General features: G+C 44.4%; 1 protein-coding gene and 1 long non-coding RNA gene across 2 annotated transcripts in view; one reads left to right on the top strand and one right to left on the bottom strand.

The window, feature by feature from the left end:
• The window catches only part of LOC137324916 (nuclear receptor subfamily 6 group A member 1-like), a 159,737-nt gene extending 137,198 nt beyond the window's left edge, over positions 1-22,539 (top strand). Inside the window, exons 9-10 of the mRNA XM_067989608.1 lie at positions 17,164-17,316; positions 22,433-22,539. Of these exons, the coding sequence (XP_067845709.1) occupies positions 17,164-17,316; positions 22,433-22,539 (260 nt within the window). The remainder of the gene's footprint in view (positions 1-17,163; positions 17,317-22,432) is intronic.
• Positions 1,773-4,120, bottom strand: LOC137325041 (uncharacterized). Its single transcript, XR_010963786.1, has 2 exons — positions 3,744-4,120; positions 1,773-2,038 (listed from the first exon to the last, which is right to left on the bottom strand). It is a non-coding gene; the product is annotated as an uncharacterized lncRNA (long non-coding RNA).
• Positions 22,540-26,442: the final 3,903 nt, after the last annotated feature.

Raw genomic sequence — 26,442 nt, 5'->3', positions numbered from 1 at the left:
TTCAGCCCAGATGACTGGTACTAGAATAAGTCAGAAAGTTTAAAAAAAAGTTTTGCAAATGCAATTGCGTTGCTTACAGCACAAGCTTGCCAAGAGCCACCTCAAGAATCCAATCATCTGTCCTCATATTTTATAGCTGTGCATCATTCGTGCCTCTAATCATTGTTTCTGTGCTTTTCCTGGCTCTTATCACACTCACAATGTGCCAAAATGTGTACAGATTCAAACAGCTGGAAATGATACAGGAAAACGGAGATTTGTCCACGTTTGTTTACAACAAGGAAGCTCAGTAATAAAAATGTGATACACATCGACTCACTCCTGCTGTCAATGCTTCCGGTTGGATCCCAAAAAACACAGTAGAGTTAAACTTTATTTATTTGTGTATTTAATTATTTCCTTGGCATAAGGAATAGTAATTAAAAGTTTTTTGCACTGTCAAAGTTTGTTAATTTAACAGTCAAAATGCCTTTTTTCCTGTTTCTTTTATCGTTCCTCCCCGCCCGCCCCCATCGGCCAAAATAAAACTGACTTTATGAAAATTAGATTAAATTCTTAAATACAAATTGCATAGAAGTTACGGCACAGAAACAGGCCCTTCGGCCCAACTGGTCTGTACCGGTTTCCATGAGCCTCACGACCCTCCTCCCACCCTGTTTCATCTAACCCTATTTGCAAAATAATGAAATATAATGTATAATGAATTAGTACTGTAGATAAAATCTTCCATGTTTACATGTAAAAGTGCTTTCAAACAAAAATACCTTCAGCACAAAAGTTTGTTTTAATTTTTGTTCCATTATTGAAGGCGATGGGGGTAATTTTCTCACGGTGTGCTCCCAGCAGTTGGGCCCCACCTGTAATATCGACAGTTCGGGAGCACAAAGTCAGAAAGGTATCCCGGGTGACTCATGCTAGGATATCATTCCTGAGGCAGCTGATTGCTCTCTACCACCTTGTCCAGGTAACCATTTAGCATGTGTGAGCCTAGATGATGAAGTCAGCAAACTATTTGACTGTAAGGACCATCACAAATTGTCCCAATCCTACCCTTGCCTGTTGTTCACGCTCATCCACTTTGCAGCAAAGATCCCGTGAACGGGAACCATGCATGATTTCCCCCATCTACCACCCATCCCCCAAACCCTTTGCCTGACGCAGGGGGGCAAATTTAATCAACTCAACAAATCCTACTTCCATACTGTTCAATGCACTTCTGAAATAGTGCAATTTAGCACTACCGGACAAGGCTTCAGTGCTGCTGTACAGTGCTTAATAAAAGTTCCAGAGTGAAATGCATGCAGTTTCAGGGAAACATTTCCTGCTTTTTTGTAAATTGTAGATAAGATAGTCAAACCGGTACTTTGACGGCACGATTGTCTGTAGGACTTGTCTCAAATTTAGCCTTACTGATGGCAATGTGCTTTAGCACCAAAAAGACCTCTGAAAGATTTCACTTTCGAAAATTGGTTATTTTTTATTATCTACAAAAGCTGGAAGAGACTCACTACATGTGTACGTTTCACTCACTATATAATTATTAAAAATAAATCTAGCACCTCTTTTGGAATGAATTAGGACTGTAGAGAGTGGATTTAATTACTGATCTATATTAGCTGCATGCCCACAATAAGGCAGTATAATTTTATTTCCTCATACCTGAGCTTCTTAGTGTGTGTGAGACAAAAGTTGACCGTTTTTGTCTAAGATAAAGGTATTAGCTTTTTAACTTGTATTTTCCACATAAGAGGTTAAAAATCAGCTCCACTCACTTAAAACATGTCGTAGTTTATTTTTGATGCATTAATTAGTCATTTTGCCTCAGCTAGGCTTCAAGGGAGCAGTCAAGTCATTTAATTCAAATACAAACATTTTGGGGAATTGGTTCAAATTATGTTTGTCTGGATGCTTCTTCTTGAGTTTAAAAGAGTTATTTAAATCTGGTTCATCCCATTCATTTTCTGGAAAATATTTCTCAGTTGGAGAGTCTGACTGAAGCCTTCAGAGTGTGATAGTTAAGCCAGATAGCTTCCAAGGACTGTGAGAAAAGAAAAAGAACCACCACGTAGGATTACATAGTTTAACGCAACAGGCATTATTATGTTTTACTTATTTGAGCAGATAATTGAGCTTAATAACCACTGAAAAATCATGCCACGCCATTACTACAATTCACTTATTATTTTTAATGCTTAACACATCTGTTTGGCAGTTAAAGCCTAAATTACAGTCCAGTGCAGCGTTATTCTGCTGTCTTTCAAAGTCAAGGAAGATCACATAAAGACACATGGTAAAACCGAGAAGCTGCAATATGGAGTAGATGGTCCTGCACTTGATTTCTGGGCACGATACAAGTTTACTTTGACATCTGAGCAAGTGAAAACACTCTCTGGAACAAAGGGCTGAATGTTCACCTGTATTGAATGGTCAGAGAAGCTAAACCCAAATAAAATCTAGAATTAAAAAAAGAAATCCCTGCGAGGGAAGCACACTGACTGCTCTCAGGACTCTGTTCATCCTGATCTGAGTCCAGCAGCCCTGGAGGGACATCAGAGTTGCATGGCTGCCTCATTCTCCTATTTCCTCCTCCCTTCCGATGAGGAAGCATTTTTTCGCTGCTTGATGCTACTTCCTGATGACGTGACCAAGGTTGTATAGGGTATAAACTCCTGTTCCTACAATACTTTTGTGCAGATCTTAAAATTTACTGCTATTATATGACAGCAAATCTCTCAGGAAAACACACCAAACCTCCTTTTGAGGACTGCTATATACTAAATGTATTTAACATACATTAGTCGGTCTTCTGTGTGATACTTAACCGTTGTAAACAATTTTACAACACCAAGTTATAGTCCAGCAATTTTATTTTAAATTCACAAGCTTTCGGAGGCTACCTCCTTCCTCAGGTGAACGATGTGGAAAGGAAGGAGGTAGCCTCCGAAAGCTTGTGAATTTAAAATAAAATTGCTGGACTATAACTTGGTGTTGTAAAATTGTTTACAATTGTCAACCCCAGTCCATCACCGGCATCGCCACATCATACTTAACCGTGACGGTGCCAAGTCCGATTATAGATTTGGTCTGAGGTGTCGCGGTGTAGGCGGATGAGAATAAAGAATTGAAGTAAAAGGTGAGAACATCAATGTCATAAATTCTAACATTTAATTAAGGGTCAGAAAATAATGTCATTCTGTAGATAATACAACTCTGGAAACAGTTTATGGATAAATATACTGAGGATAAATACACTGCAAGTTTCACCCAGTCACTTGTGATATGACCTCCACTTTCAATGCTAATTATATCATTTTATAGAAGTATTAGGAAAGCTATTAATAATCAGGTACATGCTCAGTGCGTGCAAAGAGAGCATAAATACGTTACAGGAAGAGCAGATCAAAGCAGCTCTGCAGGCTGGTGTGTTTTTCTACTCGCAGGCTGCTGTGAAACAAGAAGACCCTTTCAGAGATTGTAGTCTAAAGGAAATGCAGAGCAGAAACATCCCATCCTGAGTGAGTCCTTACAGCCATGAAGGATTTCCATATGTTGCGAAACATCACTATTGTCGTAACTCACAGCGAGATTACAAAAAAACAGGCAACACCCCGTCATGGCCCATCTGACGCTGTGTGTTCCACACGTTTATACCATTTATGACAAAGCAAAATCTACAAATACAAAGGGGAAACTGACGAGATCGGGTGCAACGCTGGTTTTACACCCCGCCCGATTTTACTCACCATTGTAGTCACCGGTACTTTAACAGCAATGGAGGGCACCGAGGGGAGAGAACTCAGCATAACCGCTACCATCGCCTCCGACAGGTTCCCAGGGCCTAAGACCGATTGAGGACCGAGTCAGCCATTTGGGAAGCTCCTAATCCCTCCATTTTAATAAGAGCTTCCTTTCAGAAGCAAGCAGAAAGGCTTATTGTTCATTGTGTTTTACATGGTACATGAGGCTACAAATATCTTTAAGTTCTCCTTAAGATTTGATTTCAAAGTCAACTGTTTCACTGAAGAACATCAATTTTAGTGATTTTGCAACAAAACTTTTTTTTAAGTATTTGCTAATCACTGGCGGTGAATTGTATTTTGGCTCTGGTTTCGAAGGTAACAAACACTTTTGTTTAATCCTACGAAGCTGACCTTTGCTTGTTGATATTGAACATCAGCTGACTTTCTGCTTTTCATTCCAAAGAAATGCCTAAACATCTCGAGCACTCAGTAATTATCATACGTTCTTCCATTATAAAGAATGTCTTTCCTTGTTAATGATTTGTAATTCTACAGGGGAGAAAGTCTGACAATGCTAACTGTTTGCAACAGCCTCTGCCGTACAGTAGTCCCATCCCTGGTAACAGCTCTGTTCAGTGAGAGGCAGTGGATAGTTTTATGGTTAAAGTTCTTTCTTTTGAATTTTGCTTTAGGTGGTCGTATATGAAAAGCTTTAATATTTCAGATATTTAATAGAGATAAATCCAATACAGTTGCAGGCTTTGGTTTCTGCTGTATTTGACATTGCAAATTAGTTACTTGCGAGCCAGAAATTCTTGATGACATTGCCATCTTTTAAAATCTCTCACCTCCACTGGATTCTCCTCCCTTGAGGAGGGTGGGGTAAACTGGCTCCAGTACTATCAGTGCCATGACTGCCACTCCACATTTATGTAACAGGAAGTGTGGTTACTACAGGTCACTGGCAGTCTCTCTATCACCCTTGGTACTGATGCGGTCTGTTTCTGCAGTGTGCTTTACCTCACAGATGGATTAACAACTAATAAAGCATATTGCATGCGTCTCCCAGTGAGTTAGGCCGAGGATTTGTTTGGAGATATGGGTCCCGCCCATCGTATTGGTGTGTTATTTTCTACATTGAGAAATGGTCATATCCTAAATTTACACAGGCTGCGTATAGAACAGGTCACAGGTAACTCTTCCAATTTTTGCTCAGAGGAATTACCCCTTGCTGCCACAGGCACGACGGGCCGAATGGCCTCCTTCTGTGCTTTAAGATTCTATGATTCCCCAATGGAATCCGTGTGCCTCCAAGATGTTGGGAAGGGGGAATTTATATCAATTACTGCACGCATGGCTTTAGGCACACCATTATAAGAAAGGGAAGGCCAGTGATATGTTGATAGAGTGAGATGAAGTAAGGTGGGAGGAGGCTCGTGTGGAGCATAAACTTTGGGACAGACCAGTTGGGCCAAATGGCCTGTTTCTGAGCTGTAAATTCCATGTAATACTATGTAGAATGGTTGTAACCAAGCAGGAACTGAATGCCTTTCACAAGCCAAGCTTACTTCCCAATGTTCGGATCCAGGCTTTAGATAAAGCATGCAAAATAGATGATTGTTTCATTTGCAAAATGCAGGACTCAAAATATAGAATAGGACTTTTTTTTTTAATTTATACCACTCTGTGCAAAGGTAGGTGGGCGACTTGCCTCACGGTCACTGTGGTCTCCTGAATTGGTTTAGATCGCCTTCGGGGGTCAAAGAGGAAATTCCCGAACTGCTTTTTCCCTGAATTGGCCTAGGGTTTTTTTTGCCCTTTTTTTTATCTCGCCCAGGAGATTACATAGCTGCTGTTGAGTGATAGGTTTGTTGTGGGGGGGGGGTCATGATGCTTAATTGCAACATGGCTGAATGGGACAGGTTCAGTGGAGCAGCAGGTCTTTTGTCGTCTGTCATTTTCATATGTTAAGATGAGAAGTGGTTTGGCAAAATGTGCCAGCTGCTGATAGCAGTGGACTCCAGGTGATTATGGGTTTCATTCAGGCTGCACCTGGAGCAGGATCCTAAAACCACCAGTCAATACAAGTCTTCTAGAATATGTTTCAGTTCACTATTGTACTACTGGTACCATCTTTACCAACAGTTTCAGAGATTGTGTGGGACATTTGGTCCACTGTGGTTTGCAGTCAATAGTATTAACAGGGAATGCATGTAAATGAGGGCTGTTGACAAAGTTCTTTGTAAAATATGATTTGATCAACAATATATTTGATTTTTTTTTGTCATGCTCACCAAAATCCGAATATGTTGGAGAGTTTGGTTACTTTTTTTCCCAGTGTCAACATCAAATACCTGCTGTTCAGGGACAGATCATAGGAACTAGTTACTAACCTAATGGACACATTTTACTTGTGACAGCCCTGGTCATTGCATTTTCTGGCTTGAGATGTGCTCTGGAGGTCAGAAAGTTCCACAATTATCATTTGATATTTTCAATAAATGTTGATTAAAACTGTGAGACACAAACACAAAGGTCAGCTGCATGCCAGTGGATTGGAACAAACCTGTTCCCAAAGTTTTCTAACTGAATGTGAAAGAGATGGAAAAGAAATCAACCTTAATAGGACCTTGTCTAAAGTATTCTTAAAGGAGCCTATGGAACAGGCATCACTAAGACGTCCAATTAAAATAATTGTTATCTATATGTCAAATGTATTACTTTGTTCCGTTATATTCATTTTTCATCTCTCATAATTCTGTCTCTCTACAAAAAAAATACATAATTTCTTTCAAAATGTCCTATATTAGCCTCCTAATAGTGAAAACAGATGCCTGTGTTTTTCAAAGTGTAAGTGCTTACACATCCCCACTCTCCTGGTGACAGGTATACACTAAACAGTGCTGTAACATGTAACCCTTGGTACTGTCTGCTTACTGTAGAGTAGTTCATAATCACTGTGTGTAAGGACAAAGCATGAACTTGTCTCTAAAGTCTTTTGATAATGCAAAAACTGTAGGTTCATCTGGCATGGACTGACCAGAGTACGCTACATGTATCACTTGGTTTTTTTTTATTCGTTCATGGGATGTGGGCGTCGCTGGCGAGGCCAGCATTTATTGCCCATCCCTAATTGCCCTTGAGAAGGCGGTGGTGAGCCACCGTCTTGAATCGCTGCAGTCCGTGTGGTGAAAGTTCTCTCACAGTGCTGTTAGGAAGGGAGTTCCTAGGTTGAGCGCATGGATTACCGTTATGTGGTGTGTATGCTAAATTTATCCGTTTAATCTATAGCTGCTAATTCAGTTCTGTACTGCACTATTAGCAACTGTTCTGAATGAGTGATGTGCAATGTAAGTCATTACAAATTCTCCTGACCGGACTTTGTGGTGGATCAACCAGAGCCCACCTCCGGGTTAACCATTTAATACCGTGCAGCAGCAAAAGCTATTTGATTTGTGGGGGTGTAGACAGCTTGGTGTTGCCGAATCAAATCATTTGGCCTGTCAAGGTGAGCCGAGCCGCTTGTTGTTTTCCAGTCATCGTGTCAGGATACAGTTACTGCCTAACTTGCCCCCCATAGCCTCTAAGTGCACACCCTCAAATTATCTTTGTCTGTGAGTGGCAGACATTGGCTGTCTCAAGGCAGTTCACAGCAGAAGGATTCGGTTTCCATCCATGAGATGCAGTGCACATTAGACAGTAAGGATCCCTGGCATCGGTTTGAATGAAGTGTTCTTGAGAAGGTCTCTATGGGTCTACTGATAGGTATCTGAGAATACTTCAATGAGTTACATGTACAGTAGTCCTTTGAATTTATTTTTTTACTTTATCAGTAGACCCGCAGAGACCTTCTCAAGAACTCTTCAAATCTATGCCAGGGCTCCTAAATGTCTAACATGCATTGCCTCTCATGGACAGAAACCAGATCCTTCTGCTGTAAACTGCCTTTCCAAAAAAAATACCGACATTTTGATACAATACGAACACCTCCCCGTACTCAGGCTTTGCCTTTTATATGGAACACATAGTTTATAGGGTACATTTTACAAGGGGCGAGTATTGATCGAAAAAAATGACACCTTGTAAAAGTCAGAAAATTCAGATTGTGTTCCTTTACATAACCATTTACAGTAGCTGAATTGGATCTGATTTTGGACCATTCCTATGTCAGGTATAATATGAGCCACCTGAAGAGCAAAGGTCCCTGTATGGTGCTGCAACAATGTTTCTTAACACCAACTTCAAACACCCTCCACTGCATCAGTGTCACTTTTCCAAACTAACTACCTTTTACCCTTTTGAGTAAGGCGGCCAGTTTTAGGGACTCAAGCTCTTTTTGGGGAGAAGGCACATGGTGCATCAGTTTCTAGCACACAAGAGAGGACCTTCTCAGGTGTTCTTAAGTACCTGTGTCTGATCTGCTCCCAGCACAATTTATGTCAAGCATTGGGCGAGCAGAATTTCCTGGGTAGAAGCACAAATGGGCAGGTGCAGTTCCTTAAAGCTGCATCTGTACTTTCGGTTGGCTGCACATTGTCCAGTTCTGCCTCTACTGCTGTGTATTGTGCTGGGATGAGCCAGGAGTTGACCAATTCCCTTGGGGAGGCCTTTTCTAAGAGAGACTTGGAGGTGATACTGAGGGAACTGATTGCCATTTTAGGATATGAGGGGCATCCTCCTCAGCAAGCTGCAGGCAGGGCTGCCTGGGAAGAGGTAGCCGGGCAGGTGAATACCGTTCCTGAAATATAAACCTATGAAAAATAAAGACAGGTTAAGGCCAACTGGTCCATCGAGCCTATCCCATCCTAGTATGGTGTAACCTGCACACTACTGCTCCAATTCCACCCCTCCCTCACCCCACAACCATCCCACGCAGTCACAGAGCAAAAACCTTAAGCCAATTTAGGAAAAATCTCTGGGAAATTCCTCTCTGACCCCCGGAGACAATCGAGCTAGCAGCAGGGGGCCATTCCCATTGGGTGACACATCCTCCAATCACCCATCTACCTTCTAGATGTAGCTTTGTTGTCCACTTTCAGAAACTCAGCCTGCTCCCTTTTGAATGCTTGTGGCAAATGCATACCCACTGCCTGCAGGAGTGTGCTGTGTGCCTGCAGGAGTGCGCTGTGTGCCTGCAGGAGTGAGCTGTGTGCCTGCAGCAGTGCGCTGTGTGCCTGCAGGAGTGCGCTGTGTGCCTGCAGGAGTGCGCTGTGTGCCTGCAGGAGTGCGCTGTGTGCCTGCAGGAGTGCGCTGTGTGCCTGCAGGAGTGCGCTGTGTGCCTGCAGGAGTGCGCTGTGTGCCTGCAGGAGTGCGCTGTGTGCCTGCAGGAGTGCGCTGTGTGCCTGCAGGAGTGCGCTGTGTGTCTGCAGGTTTTACAAGTGCACAATAAATAGCGTGAATTGGAATTTCTGGAGCAGCAAAGACATGCCTCCAGTGTGCTGCCAAATATATGAAATGAGTGCACCTCATGGAACACCTGAGGCAAGCACAAATTGGGTGCGAGGCCCCCCTGATTTTTTGCACCATTGCGTAATTGTGCCACTGGCCCACCGGAGCAGAATATCATCCGCTCTGTGCCTAATTCCAATTAGAGTCATGTCGCTGGACAGTGTCCCCTAGGCTTTGGATTGATACCTCCCAACTTCACTTCACATAAGACCCTTATGTGGCCAACTGCCTTTCATCCCGTCACTCTTGGTTGGAATCAAGCCCAGGTTCCAGAGGTGGAAAGTTACTGTTCTAACCAAGTGCATCACCAGTTTTACGTATGTTACTTTAGAAGCGCAACAAACACTTAATAATGTCCTTGTGATTCACAAGAGATGGCTCCTCTTTAAAGATTTATGTGGAGAGGGGAAAAGTATTTTATACAGAAAGAATTCTGATGATTAAAAGCTGCTGCTCATAATTTGTCACTTTGCATATAAACAACTGACTGAATTCAGTGTGCAAACTGATGTTTTATTACCAGTAATCTCTTATCTCAGCTGCACCTTTTTGAAAATGAAACAGTAATGAATTAGGTCCTTTATAGTCTCACATAATGTAAGGCAGAAACATAATGTTCATAAAACTCCTTTGTTTCAGATTTTGATAAGTACATGATTGAGCACCTTTGTCTATAAATAACAGTGCAGGCTGATAAACAGGGAATGTTCAATTTTCATACACACAATTAAAACATTTGCGCTTCCTGTCCACAAACCTTACTTCCCTTTCTCGAGAGTTTTGGCCACGCCTTTCTGTCAACAGTTACAATTGTCAACTGTCATGATGTAGTTGCAGGTTCTGGCCACTTGGTGGTTCTATGGAGCAAGTTTCTGAAGTCTCTTTCCCAACTCAGTTGCCATCTTATGTATAAAACAAAATTTCATCTATTGCCAAAGGCAATTTATTCATATAAAACATAAATCACTTGAAATGAAATCCTCCAGCCCTACAACCCTCTGAGATCTCTGCGCTCCACCAATTCTGGTCTCTTGCACATCCTCGATTTCCTTCACCGCACTGTTGGCGGCCGTGCCTTCAGCTGCCTGGGCCCTAAGCTCTGGAATTCCCTCCCTAAACCTCACCACCTCCTTACCTCTCTCTCGTTCTTTAAGTCGCTTCTTAAAACCTACCTCTTTGACCAGGCTTTTGGTCACCTGTCCTAATATTTCTTTATGTGACTTGATGTCAAATTTTGTCTGATAACGCTCCTGTGAAGCACCTTGGGACGTTTCACTATGTTAATGGCACTATATCAGTGCAAGTTGTTGTTTTTCGTGGCTGTTCCTCCATTTAGTACGATAGAAACCAATGGAAAGCATCACAGGGTATACACTATGCAGCACTGTGAAAATCTTACTTGTTCTACTCTATCTGTTAAACTCTGCACCTGAAATGTCTAACAAAGTGAACATATGTTAACATCAATGATTGATGCACAGGTTAAACTTCTTGTTACATGTTTTTCACTTCAGAGTCAACAATATCAACAACTTGTATTTATATAGCGCCTTTAACAAAGTTAAACATCCCAAGGCACTTCACTGGAGTGTTATCAAGCAAAATTTGACACTGGGCAGCTGAAGACACAGCCGCCAATAGTGGAGTGATTAAAATTGGGGATGCGCAAGAGGCCAGAATTGGAGGAGAACACAGTCCTTTGAAAATTATAAATATGTCTGTGTACACTGTTAAACTGAATCCCAGTATTAATCTGGTATTTTGGAATTTTACTAATATAGTAAAAATAGTAAAAAGCCAAAGAAAACAAATATGTTCTGAGCTTTAAATTGGACCTTTCCTAGAGGTGTTAATCTCTGAGGCTGTCATTTAGTTTTTAAATGATTCCTGTACATTTTGTAGGGTGTTATGTGCTAATAGGAGAAACACACACGCAGGCATAATGTGATTGGACACCTTTGTAATTCAATTGGTGAATCTTGATTACAGGGAGGAGCTGTAGACATGTCACCCTGAATTATATTCCCAGCCTCACACTGCATAAAAAAGACAGCTCAAACTTGCTTTCTGTCAGGGGTAGTGATATCTTCTGATACCACAGTCAAATTTTGTTGTAACTATAGCACAGATTCCACCTTTCGTGTTTCGGATCCACCCATGATCACAGATACCTCCGTGATATTCAGCGTCCCTCAAACTGCTGCTCTCGCCACTTCCTGAGACCCACGTTTAACGCCATGCCGTGCCACTTGCACATTCTTGACCTCTCTCTTCAGCAGCACCAACTCACTTTATTCCAGAGCTGTCCGAGTCCGCAATTCCATTTCATCCTTCACCTCATCCGGCGTTTTAACAAAAAACTTCTTTTCTTCCTTTCAGGTGTCAACGACTGCAAGCGTCAAGGGCTCTTGGATACCAATCCTGATCCCTCGTTCCCTTCACTTTCCTCTGACCCCATCTGTCCTTCCAATCTCACCCTTTGTTGTGTTTTCACTATCCCCAGTGACCTTTCCCTCTCTGACCTCGAACGATAATTACACAGATGATGCCTGACCCGCTGAGTGTTTCCAGCGTTTTCTGTTTTTGTTCAAACTGGACCTTCCTTCATGTAATAATGTATTCTAACCTCATTGCCTTCCTTACTTGATGATGGGATATTGCTCTGGAACAAATAAGGTGGTTTGCTCAAACAGCAAAATACTGCAGATGCTGGAAATCAGAAATAAAAACAGAAAATGCTGGAAACACTCAGCAGGTCAGGCAGCATCTGGAGAGAAAGGAAGGTGGGGTTCGCTTTTCAGGTCGATGACCCTTCGTCAGAACTGGGAGCTGTTACAGGTGAACAGCTTAGAAGGAAGAATAGAGCTGGGAGGAAAATGGTGGGGAGAGAAAAAATGACCACATACACAAGAAAAGAAAAAGGATTGTTTGTAAAGTGATTAGGTGGAGGACAGATGATTAAATGACAGACGGTATCACAGCATTTTACAAAAGGAGGCAATAATGAGAGAAATTAATGAAATGAAAGATAAATACCAGACCAGGTGTGAATGGTTACTGCAGCATAGCAGAGGGCGAGGGAAGCATTGGTTTTGTGCAGTTACTTTCTGTTGAACACAGCAGCCCTGCTTCAGTTGTTATTTTTACAATATTAGTGATTTAATCATTATGGCCCAGAGTTTCTGCTCGATTGCTCTGGCTTTTTCAGCACATTCTGACCGAATCAGCAGAAAACATGGCGGAATTTCTATTTACATTTGGCACAATTTACGTCCAGAGTAATTCGAGTCTCCACGATGTTTCGCGCTGGGTCAAAAAAATTGCTCTGAAGCCGGCCCCACCCACAAGACCGGCCATGTCCCCCGATTGAAATAATGAGGGTGGCTCATTTTCTTAGAAGCAAGGACACTAGTAGGGACAGTTAAAATATTTTTAAATATTAAAAAATATTTAATTTACTAAGAAACTGCCAAGTTATTTTCAGTGATTTAAAATCAGGTTTCTCACAGGTAGAGGACTAGATTCTCTTACTAAAAATGTTTATTGTTCCAAATAAACCCATTTTCAGCTGCATTAATAAAACTGCACCAACTGCACTCTTGAATACATCTTAAAAACATCAATGAATATTTTTTATTGCAAAAAAAAATAAACGATTATGCTCTGGCAAGCTGCCGGATTACGCTGATTCATGGAAGATTTTGTGTTTGTTTATACGTTAAAGCATTTTAGCAGAAACTTACAATAAAACCCAGCTGGCACAATTTTCGGCCGCAATTTGTGCCCAAATGTCGATTGCACCCAAAGTGGAAATTGAGGGCCAATGTTTTTGTGATGTATGCCTGTGTTACTCCAATATCCGTGTCTGTCAGTATATCTGTCTTTAATCAAGGCTAGCGGTAATTACTGTGTGTCATATTTATATGGATAACATTTAGTAAAGCATCAAATCAAAAGATACGATGAAACTTAAATCTCGAACTTGAGGAACATTGACAGAGCAGAGTCTGTTGTGAGACTATCTTGCTTAGCAATCAGGTGACTCTAATCCATATTGAATTAATTTGAATTGGCACATTCCCACTAAAACTGAGCGAGTCCTGCCCATTTAAAGTGTGGCATGTGGATTAAAATTGGGCCGCATGGATAAAGAATTTAGGCCAAGCTGTGATACTACAAGGGCAACTTTCATCTCCAGCATGAATCAGACGGGCAGTGGGCAGGTTGTGCGCTGGGCTTACTCATGGGAGTCAGCATGAGGCCTATGCTGTTTTCATGGCCAAGCCTCATTTAAATGAATTTGGCGAGCTGCCAGTGCGGAAAGTGCTCCGTTTAGGCAGTTCACTGATCTGGGGGCCGGAAACCTGTCTGGGCGGCCAATTCTGGAGGGCTTGCAGCAGCACCTTAAAGAGGAGGGGTGGAGGCATCGGGAGTGAAAGAAAGCACCTGGTTTGAGGAAGAGGCAACTTTTTTGCAGCACCATTCCACGTTAATGTGGAAGCTTTTAAGCCTCGAATAACACAAAGGACTGTGTAAAAAAAAATGTGTGTCAAAGCTGCTTCCAGCTTTCCCTGACTGTAACTGTGTAATATATGCTCAAAATTACCACCTCCCAACTTCTACCACCCATGTTTGGTGTGCAGGTGCAGCAACTGGGAGGGGGTGGGGGGGTGTCTGAATAAGCAGAGACGAAAATGGCATCTGAAACGACATCCTCTGACCTCGATGAACATATATTCACGAGGCTCCTGCCTGCTTCTGCCAGGAGCTCTGGCCACCAGGATCAAGGGAAGCTGAAAATCGGACAGTGAGTCGGCACCTCAACTCCTTCCCTACTGTGGTCCCGTTACTGCCTCGATTATAGGTGCACACAGGGTGGTAGGGACACAAAAAACCGCTGCCTGGACCTTGGAAATGTTGGAAGCCCAGTTGATTACCAGATAGTTTTACTGTTTAAAAAAGTACCCTGTGTGAGTTTGAGTGTAAATATCAGTAATAAAAAAAACACTGTTCTGAGTCCGCATGGCAGTAAAGTAACATTTAGCAGCACATTTGTATTGTATGATAGCAAAAACCTGCTCTAATCTCACGATGAAAACTAGTCAAAAATGTTGCCATGCAAACTGCAATTGGAGTGGACTCTGTTAATTTTGTACTTTGTAACTAAAATCTTCTTTAACTCAAAACATCGCTCCTTTTAATGTGCACACTGCCTCCCATCCCCTAGCTATGTCTCTTATTATCAATTATTAAACAAAACTGCAACATTTTCTTAGAATCATAGAAAGATTACACCTCAGAAGGAGACCATTCGGCCCATCGAGTCCGTATCGGCTCTATACAAGAGCAATCCAGCTAGTCCCACTCCCCCGCCCTATCCCCGTGACCCTGCACATTTTTTCGTTTCAAGTACTTATCCAGTTCCCTTTTGAAGGCCATGATTGAATCTGCCTCCACCACCCCCTCAGGCAGTGCATTCCAGATCCTAACCACTCACTGTGTAAAAAAGTTTTCTCTCATGTCACCTTTGGTTCTTTTGCCAATCACCTTAAATCTATGCCCTCTGGTTCGTGACCCTTCTGCCAACGGGAACAGTTTCTCTCTATCTACTCTGTCTAGACCCTTCATGATTTTGAATACTTCTATCAAATCGCCTCGCAACCGTCTCTGTTCCAAGGAGAACAACCCCAGCTTCTCCAGTCTATCCACGTGACTAAAGTCCTTCATCCCTGGAATCATTCTAGTAAATCTCTTCTGCACCCTCTCTTCGCATCTTTTCTAAAGTGCAGTGCCCAGAACTGGACACAATACTCCAGTTGTGGCTGAACCAGTGTTTTATAAAGGTTCATCATGACTTCCATATTTTTGTACTCTATGCCTCTGTTTATAAAGCCCAGGATCCCGTATGCTTTTTTAACTGCTTTCTTACCTGCCCTGCCACCTTCAATGATTTGTATACATATACCCCCAGATCTCTCTGTTCCTTTACCCCTTTTAGAATTGTGCCATTTAGTTTATATTGCCTGTCCTCATTCTTCCTACCGAAATGCATTACCTCACAATTTTCTGCGTTAAATTTCATCTGCCACGTGTCCCCCCCAGGCCACCAGTCTGTCTATATCCTCTTGAAGTCTATCACTTTCCTCCTCACTTTTCACTACCGTTCCAAGTTTTGTGTCATCTGCAAATATGGAAATTGTGCCCTGTACACCCAAGTCCAAGTCATTAATATATATCAAGAAAAGCAGTGGTCCCAGCACCGACCACTGGGGAACACCACTGTACACCTCCCTCCATTCTGAAAAACAACCGTTCACCACTGCTCTCTGTTTCCTGTCCCTTAGCCAATTCTGTATCTATGTTGCTACTGCCCCCTTTATTCCATGGGCCGCAATCTTGATGACAAGCCTTTTGAAAGTCCACATACACCACATCAACTGCACTGCCCTCATCTACCCTCTCTGTTACCTCATCAAAAAACTCTATCAGGTTGGTTAAACTCAATTTGCCTTTAACAAATCCGTGCTGGCTTTCCCTAATCAATCCACACTTGTCCAAGTGACTGCAAATTCTGACCCTGATTATCATTTCTAAAAATGTCACCACCATTGAGGTTAAGCTGACTGGCCTGTAGTTTCTGGGTTTATCCTTGCATCCTTTTTTGAAAAAGGGTGTAACATTTGCAATTCTCCAGTTTTCTGACAATCTTGTTCTTTCAAAGAGCCGACACAGACACGATGGGTTGATTGGCCTCCTTCTGTGCTGCATGATTCTATGATTCTATTCTATTCTATGTTCAAATTTGATGCAATGGATAGACCTTCTGGACCTTGCCACTCATGAAAGTTGGCATCCGCTAACAACTATTGCAAATGCCAATACAGACTGGGAGCAGGGCAGTTTGTTAGGACCTTTTATTATGTTTCTATCACCACAGAAACATAATAAGTGCCTTCTGTACTCTTATTTAAGCAAAGATCTTGCAATATTTCAAATATTTTCCAACTCACCAGCTGGCTGATTTATGAAGCTTCTCCCAGAAACTTGATTAGGGACTTTTGACATAGAAGGGAGGTTTAAAGTTGGTGCCAACTACAACAAGTGCCAGTGTACTATATTTTTAACATTGGCAAGGCGCAAATGCAAAAAAAAGATAAAAACTGTAATTCAGCAGATTGTTGCGTTGGACCTAAACCACTGTGAGCAACAAAAAACAATGAATGTTTAGTCTCCCAACAACAATCGAACACGAAGGACTGTCTAATGATAACAGAAGTGTTTTATCATCCTATTTGTAAAACATTACCAAAATACTTGTATCTTAAAAAATATATTGAAAATGTATTTTGAATGTTTGAGCTTTCCCGGCCCTCCTGCCTCAATTTCTTATACGTACAGCTATGGGTCACCTAGAGGCTGGCGTTTTATATATATATATATATCTGTTGTTAAAAATCCTGTGTAGGGTGCACACTTCCTGTCTACAAATATTACTTCCTGTTCTCACCATATTCCATCAACATTTGCCTTTGTAAACTGCTATGTCAACATTTCCCATTCAATTTTGCTATGTCAACTGTCACTGTAGTGCAGGCTCTGGCCACTTGATGGCTCTGTGGAGTGGGTCGTTAAAGTCATCCAATTTTGTCACCATCTTGTACATTAAACAAAAAACTTATTTTCATCAACTGATTGTGGACAGTGCTTTTAATAATACTATGTAAGGTATTTAAACAAAACTACTTCAATATTGTCTTCCTTTGAAATGTTCTGCTGTGTGTTATAAAAAGCACTGTGACCTCTATGCTGTGTTCCTACTTGCATACAATAAAGGATAGTGTGAATTCCCTGGCCTTATGGACAAATGTATCCAGAATCTCAAGTTTGATATGTTATAAAACTTTCATATTTCCCATCAGCCAATAATTATGGTCGTGGTTATTGAACTTTAACTTTTCTTTCTTTTCCTTTACAGATACCAAAGGTTTTTCGAATGTTGCACATCTGGAACAGCTAAAAAAAAGTTATTTGAACGTGTGTCAGGAGTACACAGTGAGCCAGTATCCTGAGCAGCCTTCCCGTTTTCCAGATCTGATGACATGTCTGACAGTGATCCACAGTATTTCAGGTTAGTGTGTTACAGATACTTAACCAATTGTAACTTGTGCTAGATTTGAAGTATCACAATCACGTTCACAAAGCTTTTTGTTCTTGTGCGAATTATCAACTTCACCACCCAAAGAAACACAGGGGGGAATTTTAACCCCCCAAGATGGGCGGGTGGGATTAAAATTTCTAAAGTGGGAAACCCGACCCCAGCCCGCTTCCAACGTGCCCACTTCCGGTTTTAACGGAGGTTAGTTAGGGGGCAGGCAACTAACCTGCTCTCCAGTGGCGGGTCCATAATTCCAAGGGCTGGGAAAACCCAGATGGAGGGAGGCAAGAATGGCTGGATTCAGCAGGTAAGTGCTTGTGGGCCAGGAGGAGCAGCCCCCCAAGTAAACCTGATTCCCCCCCTCCTCTACCTGTGATTGGACCCCCCCCCACCCCACAATCGGACCCTCCCCACCCCCAGAACGGAGCCCCGTGATTGGAACCCCCCACCCCACAATCGGACCATCATCCCCATGATCCGATGCCCCTCCAATCTCTTCCCCCCCCCCCCTCACCCGCGATCTCCTCTCCTCTCTCCCCCTGACGCGTGATCTCTCCCTCCCTCCCTCCGCTCCCCAGCTACGGCAGGCTTTCCAGTCAGCCAGCCACTCAATCTGACTGGCTGCCGGCCGGCAAACGGAGACAAAATATTTAAATGTGGTCCTATTGTTAAATTCAGCAGAACCTCCATGTTCCCCACATTTCCACTACATCCCCCACCCCTACCACCCTGTTCCCTCCCCAATTCCCTGTAAACATTGGAGCCACAGTCTCTATTATCACATTCCATGCATTAGTCTTGAGAACCTTCCTACCTAGTGATCAAACTATCCGAACTGGGCCATTGAATCTTATTGAGTGTTGGACCTCTCTTGGCGGTACCAATGAAGAAATACTTACTTCCATGCCATTAACGTGTATGTGACTATAATAGGGAAAGATGGGAAGAACAAATGGTCATGGTGAGAAAGAAAGATCAGTCAAGATGAAGAGACAAAGAAAGGTGAAGGTCAGGAAGGAATGGAAAATTAAACCAAACAATGAAAGAAAGAAAGAGAGAAAAGGTGGCAAGCAGGGAAGACACCATCACCTGCACATTCCCCTCCAAGTCACACACCATCCTGGCTTGGAAATATATCACCGTTCCTTCAGCGTCGCTGGGTCAAAATCCTGGAACTCCCTTCCGAACAGCACTGTGGGAGAACCTTCACCACACGGACTGCAGAGGTTCAAGAAGGCGGCTCACCACCACCTTCTCAAGGGCAATTAGGGATGGGCAATAAATGCTGGCCTTGCCAGTGACGCCCACATCCCATGGATGAATAAAAAAAAACAAGGTAATATTGTAAAAAAACAAGATACTAGAAAAGAAGAAAAATGAAGAGAGAGAGGAGAAAAGTACAAGATAAGGACAAGAAAGAAAAGTGAAGACTAAAGGGGCTATTTAGCAAGAACAATGCAAGCGGAGGTTAAGATGGTGGGGGGTTCGCGCCGCATTTCTGATGCATTCCCATTATCTTTACTTACCTAAAATCAGGCATGGGAAGGCCGCCCGCCCCAAAGGAGCGGGGGCCAAATTTAAATGGTGAAGGCACGTCCCGATGGGGCCATGTAATCTCGATTGGGCGTCCCCTGACCCCGGCCAGCCTCCTCCCCTGATTGCGAGCTTTACCAATCACACCACCCTTACTTGCTTTGCCGGGGATCGTTTCCACAGTTCCCCGGCGGCGGCCTGACCGCCCCGCAAATTTACACCCTCGTCACCCAACGTGGATCATATCCCTGCCAGCTTTGGGCAGACATCAGCGTCGGGGCATTCATATAAGGCCTGGGCGTTAAAATCTCCCCAGACTTGCGATCAAGGGGGCCACGGCCCGCTTCCGCCTCCTGCACCCCTGATTCCTGCTCCAAGCTAAAATCGGAGCTTCAGTTTTTAAAAGGAGAAAGCATACAGAAAATAAATGAACTACTGGGAATTAAGAAAAACAATGCAAGAAGCTGAATCAATAAAAGAAAGGACTCCAGGAATGGAAACAGAAGGTAGGAGGTATACATTTGACACCAACATTAAGCCTGAAATGTGTTAGCTGGCAGAAGCTCTCATTGTGGATGAGTGAAAGTGTGTCGATGCCTGTTGCGGATTCGAGATAAAAAGAAAACAAATGACAAATGCTGGAAATTGAAATAAAAACAAGAAATGTTGGAAATGCACAGCAGCTCAGCTCGTGACTATAAAGAGAAAAGACAGGTTTTGAATGTTAAGTCGTGTCCCCTTCATCAGAACTCTCAAGATGTGGATTGAAGATATTCCTTTAGCATCGCAAAATCAAAGAGTACTTTGCACGATCATCAGAATGTTGGGTTTGAGTTTTAGCCGCAGCCCAGAGCTTACAGCTAAAAAACCAATTCAGTCTTACGGTATGCACCTGCCACAAACTTGATGCTAAGAGTGCACTGTAGCGTTGCAGTGATAAAACTGAATTATATTTAGAGGCGAAGATTGAAGGCCCAAAGCTCCAGGAATCCCACTCCACCAGCAGAGGTTCGGTGGAGCGGAACTCTCGGTTGCTCCAGCCCAAAGAGGTCGGCCCCCATCTCACATTGTGGGGACAGGGTCACTTGCATGGTCAGGGTGGGCTAGTGGCACCTGTAAGGACACTTCAGCAGCACCCACCCTGACACCGGCCCTGAACATCGGAGCAGAAGAGAGGCCCAGGACTGGCCCAACCAGGAGATACATTGGGCTCGATTTTTGGATGTCCGAGCGGGAGGGGCTCTGAAAATCGGGGATTCCCGGAGCGGATCCGGAGCCCGGCTCCAACCCGACCACTTCCGCGTTTAGATACACGCGTAGCCCCCGCATGCGGGACTCCCACCGGCAATTAAAGCTGGCGGGATCCCACTTAAACCAATTAATTTGATAGTTCAGGTCGTCAGCAGACCTGATTTGGACGATATTTTAGGAGGGGTGGGATTTTCATCTAAACTGAGAGTGTTTCTCCTATTGGGGGAAACACTCCCAGTTGAAATGGATGTGTTGCAGCCACCAGCCTGTGGGAGCTGCAAAGGTCCATTTGACAGGTGTGGGGAGGAGACCCTCACTCATTGCTGGAGGCCACTCTGTCACTTTGGACAAAGTTTGGCCTCCACCACCCTCCTTCTAACAATAAAATTCACAAACTTGCAACCTCAACTCCGGTGTGCAGACACATGTACCTACCTTGCGGATCCCCTCAAATGTACATCTTCCGGATGGGGGCCGCCATAGCTGCAGTCATGACCTCCTCGGAGTCCGAACAGCATCACCAGCCTCACCAGCCTCGCCGGCCACGCCGTCCACCTCTGACACGTGGAGCTCCACAACACAGTGCTGTGACACGTCCACCTGCACAGCAGGAGGGAGGGCAACCGCAGAAAGAGATGCATCGCAGAAGGCACTACCCTTGCCACAGGGTCGACAGACTGAGGCTCAGCTTCCTGGACCTCTCTGAGCAGCAGTGCACACGGAGGCTCAGAGTCACTCGATATGTAGTCATGGACATCTGCAGCCTCCTTCATGCCGAACTGCTCCCGGCTGGCCCGAGCACCATCTTCTTACCTGTCGCTGTCAAAGTCACCACTGCCCTCAACAACTTCTCCTCCGCATCCTTCCAGGGTGCCACCGGGGACATCGCCGGCATCTCTCAGTCGTCTGCACAAAAGAGCCCTGCAAATACACCTACACCCACTCTGCAGTGACACAATGGGTGGCATCAGTTGTGGATCTTCATGGCGATCCTCAGGAAAGGGCATTATTGCACAAGCCAGTCAAGATTCGCAAAGACGTGACAGTAGTGGTGCCAATATAATATGTAATGTGAGTTGATCAGAAATCAAATATAAGTAACAACCATGACAAACCCTCAAACACCCTTGTGCATCCCCTTCATGCTCACAACATGTTTGCCTTACACTTCCTACTACACATATGTGATGCATGCCCTGTGGCTACAGCACAGGTAGTGGCAGGTTGGGTGAGGCTGACCGTGAAAGAGATGCATGAGAGGGTGAGTATGAGATAGAGCCATGAGATTGTATGAGGATTGGGTTGAGTGGTAGTGGCGGGATGAGTACTGGCGAGGTGAGTAAGTGCAGGTAAGATGAGGATGAGCTTTGAGTGGGTGTGAGGAGTGATGTGATAGAGTAGTGTTGGCAGTGCAGAAGGAGATGTGGGGTGGGGGCAGTGATGTGGCAGACAGAGTGTAGGGGAATGAGTAAGTGTACTCACTTTGGCTGACCTACTTAGGTCATTGCAGTGCCTCCTGCACTGTATGCAGGTGGGCGATATGTTGGTGGTGCAGGTGACCTCCTCTGCCACCTCGAGCCAGGCCTTTGTGGTGGCAGAAGCAGGCCACTTCCTCCCGTCCACCAGGGAGATGATCTCTGTCCTCTCCCTCCTCCTCACCCCATCCAGTATGACCTGGAGTGAGGCATCATTAAATCTGGGAGCAGCCTTCCCCCTGGGCTGCTCCATGCTGTAATTTTGCCTATTTTCTGCAGCATCAGTCAGTTGAGGACTGCCTCTTTAACTAGGGCTCCCAGCTGACAGTCCATGATGCCGGGTGCGCTGTCCGCCTGCTGCGCAGCTTTCCAGCGCGAAACCCGGAAGCCAAGGTAAGTGGCTTCAATTAGGCTGCGATCGCTTGCGGAGCACCCAGAATTCACTGGGCGCATTATTTTAAAACTTGTGCTCCTAGTGGAGCTATTGGTGGATTTACTTTACATAACTAATCTGATCTGGAATTGAGTATCTTTGGCTGTAAAAGTTTTGGGGTCTTTCCTGGGCCCTCAGTGAGACTCACACCAGCTCGTAGCTGTAGAGTCCTCCTGAGGCCTGCCAAGGGTGTAGTTGGTAGAATTCCCAGGTTAGCCTGGGAACTCCCCCAGACTCATCCTTTTGTCATGGTGGGGGGATGTGCAGGTGGGAGATCTGCCCTCTCCTCCCCTGGAGAAGAGCCCAGTGTCTGATTGAAATGTCTGACCTTTAATGACATGCGTGGTTACTAAACTGATGTTATTAATAAACTTGTGGTGTGATTTTCTTTCATCAGATTGCATCATGCAGGATGGTTGTCCCTCGGGGTGGGTGTACAAGCCTGATTGTGGTACTTGCACAATTATAAATGTGAACAATGAAAACGGCCCAAAGTACATCTGAAACATCTGCTCTGTTGGTACCAGAGCTCATAAATATATACACTGACTGCATTTAAAGTGCCATGCAAGTGGAGTTTTCTGTTTCCACTCCCTCCATAGCAGGGTGAAGCAGAATCCTACACAACACCCAATCGTGGTACTAACAGGTTTGCATGCTATTTAGCAATAGTGAAAGAAACCAAAATCCAGTGTGGAATGTTGTACTGTCTTAGCCCAATGTTATGTGTTGGTCACTGTGCAGACAGCTACTGATTGTAGTGATGTGTGTGACCATTACATGAAAGGAAGAGGTTTTAGAGTAATTATGAAAATACTTTTGGTAGTTATGTGATGTGCCAGGGAAAGATGTTACTCAAATAGAAATTCTATGGTTATATTATTGTGTTGTTTAATCACAGTTATTTATTGGTTCCAATAGTTTACCATACATTGCATTTATTGTATACAATATAGAAGGTAGATTGTACGTGGTACAGTGTTGTGGTGAGTCAGCTTTACTGAATTAATTGGGGTGTGCACAGTACTGAAGACTGATTCCAGGATGTGGCCGTGATGTTGAGGCCAGACTGCTGTGTCAATGCCTGGTCAATTTTGGTTGTGTCATCAGGGCTTTGGGCCACCCTTTCCGGGTGGGTTTGAGCACACTCCCAGATGGTTGTTGTTGTCAGCTATGCGGAGGATGTTGTTCTGTGCTGACCAGCATCACCAGCGAGGCAGGAATGGGTACCAAATTTCAAAAGATTTCCATTAATTCAGACTCAGCAGGGTAGATTTTGACTTTGCCCGATAGTGTAAAACTGGTTAGAGTGAATCGGCAGCCTGTTTTACATCTGTCCTGATTTTTATTTCCCTTCAAATCAATGGAAATAAAAATGGGGAGAGATGTAAAACGAGCTGCCGACTCACTATGACCCGTTTCATACTGTTGCGCAAAGTCAAAATCTACCTCAGAGGAGTCCATGATTTTCTTGACCTGGACTATTTTCCATAATGTCTCAATTCACATAGGTTGGGTAGGAGCACGAGCAGGGGATTCTTCTGTAGGATACACTGAGGGGTTGTTGTTAGGGGAAACCCACGATCTTCTTCAAGTTGGTGTGAGCAAGAGAATCATCACTAAGGGAAGGCCCAAGGGGCAGTATGCTGGATCTGGTTTGATTGTGTATTTAGTGATCTTTTGGATGTCGTGCAGCTTCTTATGTCATTAGGATCAGATCTTTGAAACCTTTCTCCTATCTAACAAAAGAGACAGAAAAAGTAATCTCAAATTGATTTTTTTTATTCATTCATGGGACGTGGGCGTCGCTGGCAAGGCCAGCATTTATTGCCCATCCCTAATTGCCCTTGAGAAGGTGGTGGTGAGCCGCCTTCTTGAACCGCTGGAGTCCATGTGGTGAAGGTTCTCCCACAGTGCTATTAGGAAGGGAGTTCCAGCATTTTGACCCAGCGACGATGAAGGAACGGCGATATATTTCCAAGTATATTTCTCGAATTGATATGGAATTTTTATTTCCATGTGCCCAGGAAGTACAGACGCAGCAAAAACGAGTTAGGAGAGTGAGAAAGCACGCCTGGGGGTAACTTTCCAAGTATGTGTGACGTCACAAAAACTTTATCTGCTCCCAGGGCAATGCCCATGATTTTCCAATATGCGCTGGTAGTGAGGACCATAGAGCCGATTTTTCCCATTGGAATGCCCCATTAGGTCTTTCCATAGAAACACAGAAGTTTACAGGGCAGAAGGCAGCCATTCAGCCCATCATGTCTGTGCCAGCTCATTGCGAGAGCAATCCAAACTAATCCCACTGCCCCACTCTCTCCCCATAGCACTGCATCTTTATCTGCTTCAAATAGTAATCCAATTTTCTCTTAAGAGGAAAAATGGTCTCTGCTTCAACCATTCCCTAGGGCAAAGCATTCCATTCTCCAACAACCCTGTGTGCAAAGACATTTTTCCTAAACGCTGTCTTTCAGTGATCATTTTAAATCCTTCGTCACTGACTCCCCACCCAGAGGAAATAGTCTGCCCTTATTCATTCTATCAAAACTATTTGTAATTTTAAAAACCTCGATTAAATCTCTGCTTAACCTTCTCCGCTCCAGTGGAAATAATGCGAGTATCTCAAATCTCTCCTCATAACTATAGTCTTCCATCCCATGCTGTTGTATCTATGCTGAACATTCTCTGGTTTTAATGCCCTTTCTATTATGGGGTGACCAAAATTGCACACAGTACTTTAACCATGGCCCAACCAATGTTTTGTATAAATTCATTATTACATCTTTATCCTTGTATTCTATGCTGCTTTTTACAAAATCCAAAATTCTACTGGCCATTTCTGCACCTACTTCTGTCTACAGAGGTGACTAGACCTTGTTTTGACAAATAATTAGTGAAGGCAGAGGCTTCAACTCTTGGGGCCCGATATTACCAGGGCGGCGGGTTCGTGGCGGAGGAGCTATTGGGCGCGTGGGTAACGCGCCCGGTTAAATCAGTCTGCTCCGTGCGCAATCGCAGGCTGATTGGATCCGCTTACCTGGTCTTCCGGGTTCCCCGCTGCTGAGCTGCGCGTCGGGCAGGCTGCGCATGCGCAGTAAGCTCTGTCAGCTGGAGGAGCTCTATTTAAAGGGGCAGTCCTCCACTGACTGATGCTGCAAGAAATAGGAAAAATTACAGCATGGAGCAGCCCAGGGGGAAGGCTGCTCCCAGGTTAATGATGCCTCACTCCAGCTCTTATTGGATGGGGTGAGGAGGAGGGGGAGGACAGAGATCTTCTCCCCAGCGGTCAGGAGGAAGTGGCCTGCCTCTTCCACCAAGAAGGCCTAGCTCGAGGTGGCAGAGGAGGTCACCAGCACCACCAATATATCGCGCACCGGCATACAGTGCAGGAGGCGCTGCAATGACCTAAGTCGGTCAGCCAGCGTGAGTACCCTTACTCATTCCCCTACACTCCGTCTGCCACATCACCGCCCCCACCCCATATCTCCTTCTGCACAGCCAACACTACTCTGTCACCTCACTCCTCACACCCACTCAAAGCTCATCCTCATCTTACCTGCACTTACTCACCTCGCCAGTACTCATCCCACCACTACCACTCAACCCAATCCTCATACAATCTCATGGCTCTACCTCATACTCACCCTCTCATGCATCTCTTTCACAGTCAGCCTCACCCAACCTGCCACTACCTGTGCTGCAGCCACAGGGCATGCATCACATATGTGCAGTAGGAAGCGTAAGGCAAACGTGTCGTGAGCATGAAGGGGATGCACAAGGGTGTTTGAGGGTTTGTCATGGTTGTTACTTATATTTAATTTCTGATCAACTCACATCACATATTATATTGTCACCACTACTGCCATGTCTTTGCGAATCTTGTCTGGTTTGTGCAATAATGCCCTTTCCTGAGGATCACTATGAAGACCCACAACTGATGCCACCCATTGTGTCACTGCAGAGTGGGTGTAGGTGTATTTGCAGGGCTCTTTTGTGCAGACGACTGAGAGACGTTGGCGATGTCCCCGGTTGCACCCTGGAAGGATGCGGAGGAGAAGTTGTTGAGGGCAGTGGTGACTTTTTCAGCGACAGGTAAGAAGATGGTGCTCGGGCCAGCCGGGAGCAGCTCGGCATGAAGGAGGCTGCAGATGTCCACGACTACATGTCGAGTGACTCTGGGCCTCCGTGTGCACTGCTGCTCAGAGAGGTCCAGGAAGCTGAGCCTCGGTCTTTGGACCCTGTGGCGAGGGTAGTGCCCTCTGCGACGCATCTCTCTCTTTGGTTGCCCTCCCTCCTGCTGTACAGGTGGATGTGTCACAGCACTGTGTTGTGGAGCTCCACGTGTCAGAGGTGGACGGCGAGGCTGGTGATGCTGTTCGCCCTCCGAGGAGGTCATGACTGCAG

This window comes from Heptranchias perlo, chromosome 9, assembly GCF_035084215.1.
Source record: "Heptranchias perlo isolate sHepPer1 chromosome 9, sHepPer1.hap1, whole genome shotgun sequence".
In the NCBI taxonomy this organism is placed as follows: domain Eukaryota; kingdom Metazoa; phylum Chordata; class Chondrichthyes; order Hexanchiformes; family Hexanchidae; genus Heptranchias; species Heptranchias perlo.
Note: the sequence above shows the minus strand (reverse complement) of the source record. Positions and strands in the feature narration are given on the sequence as shown.